General features: G+C 40.4%; 1 protein-coding gene across 2 annotated transcripts; it reads right to left on the bottom strand.

Moving 5' to 3' along the window:
• Positions 1–286: 286 nt before the first annotated feature.
• Positions 287–4,908, bottom strand: LOC137722881 (uncharacterized). Of its 2 annotated transcripts, XM_068461992.1 has the most exons (2): positions 2,349–4,908; positions 287–1,127 (listed from the first exon to the last, which is right to left on the bottom strand). In XM_068461992.1, exons 1-2 carry the CDS (start codon positions 4,612–4,614, stop codon positions 1,084–1,086), a joined length of 2,310 nt encoding a protein of 769 aa, XP_068318093.1. In that variant the 5' UTR covers positions 4,615–4,908; the 3' UTR covers positions 287–1,083. The 2 variants fall into 2 exon arrangements, with proteins under 2 accessions (XP_068318093.1, XP_068318092.1); XM_068461991.1 differs by lacking the exon at positions 287–1,127 and having other exon boundaries at positions 1,912–4,908.
• Between the last annotated feature and the right edge of the window lie 3,623 nt (positions 4,909–8,531).

Here is an 8,531-nt window from a genome sequence, read left to right as displayed (position 1 = left end):
TCCTCGTTAAATCATAAGCAATAAATAATTATTTTTAAACCATGTGGTTGTAAAGCACGTAGACTACGCCAATAAATACACCAATTCCAAGACAACCTTACGTAAGGTAGGGTTTATTTTTTGAGGGTGATAGTAGAAAACCAACATGATGCTCTCCGGATCCCTTTGGTAAGGATTCTAAAGAATTGTAAATCGTATCCGTTTATCGTACATCATGCTGTTAATTTTTATGAAATACTGTTTATATTTATTTTTAAATAATTTCTAATATCACGATATATAATGAACGGATATGATTCACAGATCTTTGGATGATTACAAAGAGGATCCAGCAGATCCGGATTCAGTGGAAAACATGTTAAAAATGTAGTTTTCAACTCCTAGAAGACTTAAAACAAGGACCACAAAAATGTGGTAAACTTGGTTAACTTGGTTGTGGCATCGTTCTCAAGCATCTTGTGTGTTGCTTCATGCCGACAGTCTTCTTTTGCATTCGCTTCTTTTTCAACACCTTTCTTGCAACCATGGGCAGCATCCACCCCACAACTATTCTGCGTGATCAACTCTCATTCAACAAGCTTTGGAATGTTTAAAAGATAAGTTACCCTTAAAAAACACAAAGCTCTCTCTCTCTCTCTCTCTCTGTGTGTGATTTGATTTAATGACAAAAAACCTCCCTGATCCAATCTCCATGGCTTGGAAAACGACTTCCACTTCTCACTCCTCTTTGTGATGTGGGGGCTCCACTGTTTCAGACACAAAAACCAGAACCAAAAGGAAAAGTGATTATCTATACAGTTAGAAGTGCTTCTCCAGCTGTAAAGCTTTTTATGCTTCAGGTTGGTCTTTGTAAGGCTTTCTATCTGTGGGGTGTTGACCCCCACTCCACACATTTTGAAACTCTGGCTTGCCATTCACAAAAAAACCCATCACTGCAATTTTGCAAAAGCTCCCTGGGCTTCCCCCTCTATGCGAACGACACGTCATTGCCGAAAATTTCAGGTGAAAAATCCTTTCTTGGATCCTTTTAGGCAAACTCCTCTTTTGCTATGGTCCAAATGGTTATGCTAACCACCAACCGCCTTAGGGTGGCCTCTCCAGTCCAACAATATCTTTGTCGAATGCTTCTGCGAGGGGGGGGGGGGAGAGAGAGAGAGAGAGAGAGAGAGAGAGAGAGAGAGAGAGAGTTAGCATATAATTATGCAAAGCTAATTATGCAGTTTGAAATAAGTGCAGTTAGTGATATCACATCTAAACAAAAGTTGTCAAAACACATGACAAAACTTTTGCCTTTTGGCAGATTTGATAATTCCAAACAGACAACTTCCCTGTTTATAAACTCAAGCAACAATGGAACTCAAGTGCTTGAGGAAACTAACAAACAACAGTAAAATTCAACACCAGAAATCAAAAGACTGCATTTTGTAACTTCTGGTGCAGAGATTTCTGATAAATAGAGACACTTGTAAGAAACAAGATCAATCACTCATTTTGTCGTCTTGGTACGAGGATGTCGAGTGAGACCTGCACAGAGACGAATAAGGACCGCAAGAGCTAGACTGCCAAAGCAAAAGATGAGTTCTAAGCTTTCTGGTGAAACCCTTCTCAAGATTCTTCAGTTACAGATCAAAGAAAAAGGACTGTACAGTTGGACTCAGATGAATTTGTAGAGAAATTGTACAACTTTTCCGGACAGAAAGTCGATTCACTTTGTGTGTGTACAAGGCAACATGGAGAAGCTATTATAGCAATTGAACTATACCCTATTCAGAAAGAAGAGAAATCGCAGAAATGACTTAAGCAAATTAACAAAGATGATAGCAAGCATCAATATGTTCAAAGATTCTAGTTCACCAATTTATTTGTTTATTTTAAAGTTCTGACTTTATTTTGAAAGCAAATGGAGGACACTGCAAATTTGATAAATCAAAGGAGAAATAATAAAACCTTCCCCTTTATAAACATATTATTTATCTCAAAATACTCGAGGTACAAAAATTTTATAACATTCTTCCTGTTCGCGCAGCATCCTCCATCTTCACAAACAAGAAGAGTTTCGTTTCAGCAAACCCGAAAAACTTCAAAATCATGCTAGAGTAAAACTGGACAGTGGCTCAAATCATGGCTGTGCAGTCCTAGAAATACAGATTCAATCCCTACAGTGTCCCTATTCGCCTGACCTTACTGCCCTAAAAATCTTTCTAGAGCGTAAGTAAACAGGTACAACACGAAAAAAATAGTGGAAAGAATTCAATAAATCCTACAAATTTCAATTTCTACTTGGGGAAAAAAATAATGTTACACTGAGGATGCATCAACAAGAACTTCATTCAACACATCATCCTCACCGTTTGCTAAGGCAAGTAGCTCCGCATCCTTGTCTTCTTCGCAGGAATAATCCCGCCTTTCGAGCTTGGAATGAGCTGCAATGAATATCAACTTCTGTGCCTTGTCAATTCCCACCCTTGAGTGGCCATGGGCAGACACCCATCTCAATAGAGACCAATTACATTTGAACCCACACGACGTTGCATGAAGGAAGATGAGCCTAACTGCAACTTTCCCTAGTGACTTAAACTCAGTGAGGTGTGTTTCCCATACAAGCCTACTACTCTGTGGGTTGGCAATTCTCATCTTCCCTGTATTGGGGTCCCTCTCCTTCATTTGTACAGCGCGCGCATATACCTGATCAAGCCCCTCTGTTCTCCATTTCATGAGTTCCATTAGTGCTATATGGGCTTCCTCCCTCGACACAAGCCGGGTTATAAGCTTGTCCACATCCTTCTCCTGCTCTGGCGTCAACAACTTGAATGGTGGAAGATACTTCCCACTAGTGTCCCTAATTAAATAGAGCGGATCAAGTATAAACGCAGCCGCCCAAGCAGGATGATAATTCTTCCTGAACCGCCTTTCAATCACCTTCTCCACCGGTTCTTCTGGAATGTGGAAACTGGCACACCAATCCTTCACTTTTGTTCTTAGTTCATCCCAAAGTGGGAGGCATTTACCAACCAGCGGCCTCTCCGTCTCAATCTCTTGAGCCATGTCCTTGATCAACTTAACCAACGAATGCACCGCCTGCAATTCATTCCAAAACCTCACATTCCCAATCATTTCGGCGACTTCTCTAGCCATTGGATCCTCCATGGATGCAACTTTATAAGATTCGTCTAGCAGGACCAACTGAAGTGCCCCGGCTGAGCTCAGAATATCCTCAAACAATATATGCACTGCTCCAAAGTTAACCATTTCGAACTCACGCAACGGCACTCTTAACAGCCCGGCATGACCATACTCCTGGGACTGATACTTATGAAAGCTACTCCTAACCTGAGACTTGTTATTCACGAAATTCGCAATCTTAAAACAATTCTCGGCGACATCCTTAAACAAGGGAAGTTCCTTACTGAAATCCTTAATCAAACTATTGAAACCCTGAAACTGACAAGAAAGATTAACCATCCAGTGATTCTGATTCTCTAAATTCCTCAGTGCCTTGGACTTAAACTTGTCTGCTACTATTCCTACACACTGCTGCACAACATTCCCACAAATGCTTGTCACTGTCTCCCACAAAACATCCTCGGCATACTTCGAAGGTACAGAGCCGCCGACAAACACCGCCTTCCTGTACACACTAGTCCCATTGGGAAGATTCACAGTCAAATTTACAAGACCATCTTCCCCGAACGCGCCAAAAGTCTTGCTCTTCCACCCATCAGAAGCAATCTGAAAGAACATGGCGTCGTGAATTCGGGCCTCGGCCTCGGCCTTCGCTTCCTCAAACTTGGAGTCGAGTCTCGACCCGGTGAACTCCCGCCGGGAAATCGCCCGCAGACCCACCTGGTTGAGAAAAGCTCTGAACTTTGGGTGCTCGACGCTCGAAAACGACACCGACCCACAAGACTCAAACACCCAATCGGCCAGAAAATCAAGCGCAACGTCCACCTGCGTCTTACTCAGCGTCGGACCGGGTGAAGTTTTGGGGCTCTTGAGCTTCTTCACGCTGTCCTCCAGCATCGCCAGAGCTCCCAAGTCCTCTTTCCCACCCGACAACACCAAATGCGGCTGGTGGGTCATCGCCGTATGCGCCGTCGCGGTCACCGGAGAGTAAGTGAGCTCGCCGCAGAACCGGGTCGGGTCCACTATCGCGAGCGGCGGAACATGGTACGACGTTGAAGCCGAAACGGAAACGGAAGACGAGCTCCGCTTGCGGCTGGTATGGTGGACGGGGGCAGGCGATGGGGGCAAGTTGATGGTGGAGGACGGCGAGAGGGACGAAATGGGTTTCGCGACGGAGTTGAAATTGGGGCAAGTCCCGCGCTTTAAGTGCTCGGAGGCGGTGCGCGACGGGTTCGAGGCGGAGAACAAGGCGTCGCAAAAGGAGCACCGGAGCTTCACCGCTTTGGGCAGACCAGTGTCGGTGTTGTGGACCAATATAGGCTCCAAGTGAGCCCAGTACCAAGCCCCTTTCCCCTTTATCGCCTTCGTCCGTACCATCACAAGCCCTTCGTACCTCTTGTGCACGGCTTTAGCCGCCGCCTCGTCCGCCGATGCTGACGCGTCCACCCCCTCAACTCCCACGGCCTGCGTGGTGGTGTTGGTAGTCGCCATTACCGAGGACCCGAGTGAGGAAAAAGCAGGACGGAGTTGGGGGCGCGTTCCTAAAGCTAAAAACTTTGAGGGGTCGAACTGCAAAATTATGCAACTGGGTAGCCTCTTGTGACCATGGTCGCTGAAACGAAAACGGCAGTGTTCCGTTGGTGGTGGCCTTTAGGCGGAGAAGGAGAAAGCCGCTGGCTTGGGCGGGTATCCATTACCCGACCCGGCGATCTGGGTAGTCTGATGTGTTTCACTTCACTTCACTTCACTTGTTATTTTCTTTTGGGCACTTTGAGTGGTTCAGTCTCTGACTCTAAGGGCCAAAGAGAAAAGAAGACAAAACCACGACCGTGAGAGAGATGTTAATCTTGGTGATTCCTGGTGTGCACGCGCCACTATGGTACGCGTGGTGAAACACGGCCGTAGTTTGTTGATGGAATTGAAAACCACGACCGTGCGGTCACCGTAGGAAGATTTTTCAGTGTGACCGTCAGACGAGGTAGTGTATTATTTATTTTTATATAAATAGTAGGATACGTGTATTAAAAAGTTAATAACTTAAAAATTAAAATTTTTTATCACTTACATAAAAACACGTAGTATACCATACGTGTTCCCATCACAACTAAAACTTTCTCGTCACGGTGAGGTAACTTTAATAATACCACACTCACAGTCTCACACGAGCAGAAACAGTTGCTGACATCGGTCATCACCCACTTTGCATCAAACAAAATTAAAAAAAAATCATCACCCACTCCAAATTGGAGCGTGACACGCACGTGCCGTCAGGGTTTTTAAGTGGTTTTTGCTTTTATAAAAACATAATAACAAATAAAATAAAAAATAAAAAAATTTCTAGTCACACACTTTTTTATGAGTTGTTGGGTCTTGTTTGTGGGTCTTTGGTGGGGGAAGGGCTTCTTTTGTCTGTTTCTCTCTTTTTCTTTTCTTTCCACAATTTACACAACATTTTTTTCATTCTTCCTTTCTTTTAATTTGAATTTTTACTGAAGGTTTTAGGTTTGGCCAACGTGACTGACAAGTTGGATTGAAAATTAATGACTAATTTAATAAAAAATTATCATGGCTGGCCCGTTCTATGACTAATCCAAATCTTTCACCTGTTATCGTAAATTTACCATCGTAAATCTTTTCTGGGGACCATTATATCTCCCCACCAGCTAGACTTGTTGTTCATGTGGTTTTTATTCAGGATGGGGATGGGGACATAAAGGGGCAACCTAGGAATTCAATGAATTCCAACCAGTTTCTGTGGGGGAGCGTTGACCAGGACAAGGAAATAGAATTTTGCCTTGAAAAAGCTCACCAAAAGCCTCTTCTGCTGTGCCCTTCTGTCCAAGGAGGCCTCAATTTTTACCAATCTCTATTTTTTCATTATTCAATCCTCTGAAACAAAATATATTATTATTATTATTATTATTTTGTTTTTCATTTATTCCATGCATCTGCTACACTCTCTTCTTTTATTATCTTGTTAATGCTTTTTTCAGTCTTTCTAAGACACCATCTCGTACCCATATGTCATTATCCAAGTAGAAGGGTACTTGAAAAACATAAACTTTCGTTCATTTGTATAATATCATATATCGTACCTTCCAGAGCACACTGATAAATCTCTCTCATTCATAGCCCAACTTTTCCTTCATTTACTACCCTTTTGGTATGGCATTGGGTGGTGAATGTTTTCTCACTAACAACCCGCCCAACCTGCCATAGGGTCATCTACACTGCATCTTTGGATCATATGTTTTAGTGTTATTCAGATTTTAACTTCAAATTTGGAGGGATTTTCAAGAAATTTTTAGTTGTGACGGGGATACGAGTGGTACACCACGTGTTTTAATAGACGTGGTGGGAAATTTTTTTTTTAAGTTATTAATTTTTTAGCGCGCATATCCCACCATTTATATAGTAACAAGTAATGTACCACCTCGTGTACCGGTTACACTGAAACATCTCTCGTGATTTTCAAAGTAATCACTCCCATTCATAGCCCAATTTATACATTTTGGTTGTTTAATTGTCTTAACAATCGCTTAATTATTAACCTGATGAGCGTGGTAGCTACACTTGTACCACTTGGACCAAAATTAATCATCATGGGCATTCACTAAATTGGTCATTCTTTCTTCAATCAATCTTCTTAAAACAACAGCCAATCACACAAATTGATCTCAGATACGCGAGGATAGAAATTAGAAAAGAAAGCATTTTCTTTCTTTTATCATTGAGGAGTTCTACGAGATGAAAGTTTCATATATAATTTTGAATAAGAGCAATGCAAGTGTGGTTTCTACACAACTTAAAAGTGGGTCCAACCCCTGATATGTCATCAATTTAGCAAATGATCACACGTAAAAATTCACAAGGCATAAATTGATACAGTTAACCTCATGGTGCAATTTAAGAATAAACTTGATCACCAACCAGCTTTTAATATATCAATACATCTTATAACAAAAGAAAATCTCAAGTTCAAATTCTAATATGATGTTTTTTTTAAAATTTGTACTCAACACCAATTATAAGTCAGCTGTAAGAAATCGATATCAAAATCACCAATTGTAATAAATTTTTCACTTACAGTAAAAAAAGATTACTACTAGACTGTAATATTAAGGGACATCATACAACCCTTAGCCCACTAGTTTTTTAAATCTCTTTGGGATTACTGATAATTAATTTCCATTCAAAACCAAATTGGCTATAAGCTAATTAAGTATTAATCACAACAACTGAGGAAGTTGTCGATAAAGTTGACGTAATAGTCAATTCGTATGAGTCAATAGCCACATGCCCAACTGTCATCCATATTCTGATGTAAGCATTACTGAATCCATACCTTGCTCCAACTTAGTTGGTGTTGTCTTATAATTAACAAACAAATTCCAAGTTGATTAAGCCTTAATTAGTATATGGAGTCTTACCGCAATTGTGGAAAGTAACAAACGTCGACGCATCTTAGTACGAGTTTGATTCTTACTAATTTCTCTCTCTTAACATTTGATTTAACAATTTAACTCACTAACGTTATTGTTTGTAAAAAAAAAAAAGTTAACGCTTAATTAAGGCTTGGTTTTAGGTGTTTTTAGTATCTATCTTTTTAGTATTAAAGAAAGATAATTTGCATGTCCTCTTGTTCTGGCACACCATATGTGGCAAAAATTATTCCAAGAATACAGCAAAGTTTTAGTAATTTAGGAAAAAATAATATTGAATCCTCCATATGCTTTCATTGTCAAAGCTCCATATAATTCATTGAATCAATGACGATGATTTTTATTTTTTATTTACCAATGAGAAGGTCTTTGTCCATTTTGCTAATTCAGGCTTTCTCTTTTGGCTTTGGATTTGCAACGGCATCAAATAATACTATTTAATTTTGTGGATAGAATTTTCTTCTTTAATCTACAATGTTTTCGGGTGCAAACTTTTTGTCATCCCTTATTATAGTATAGAATATAAATATCGCTTGTAACAATTCAAAGATCTCCTATATGGATAATACACATTTCAGTTGACCTACTAATTCTAATTGTTTTGTTTCGAAGAAAAAATAGCGGTTTGTCCTATTCAGATATTCACGATCAAGAAGTACTGAATTCTTTTTCGGATAGACAGTGAAAGGAGAAGGAAGGCACTGGGATGCCAACATATGTATTATTGAATTCAATTCACCCGACACGATTTCTCTCCACTTATAAATAAAATTTGTCGAGTTCGAATCTCACAAATGATTAGTTCGATTTCCATTTATAATGTAACTATTTGCAAAGAGTTCAATAATTCAATCTCAAATCCAGGGTTTTCCTTTTACTAGCTGCTGTTGCCTATTGCAAAACATGGTGGGTCCATCTACCAAAAACCAAATGGTAAACTAACCAATTTGCTCAAAAGTTCACGCT

Source organism: Pyrus communis, chromosome 17 (assembly GCF_963583255.1).
Source record: "Pyrus communis chromosome 17, drPyrComm1.1, whole genome shotgun sequence".
Taxonomy (NCBI): domain Eukaryota; kingdom Viridiplantae; phylum Streptophyta; class Magnoliopsida; order Rosales; family Rosaceae; genus Pyrus; species Pyrus communis.
This window is presented reverse-complemented; position numbering and strand designations above follow the sequence as displayed.

Excerpts from the sequence above, each read along its gene's own strand:
- LOC137722881 (XM_068461991.1), bottom strand. The coding sequence starts at position 4,614 with ATGGCGACTACCAACACCACCACGCAGGCCGTGGGAGTTGAGGGGGTG.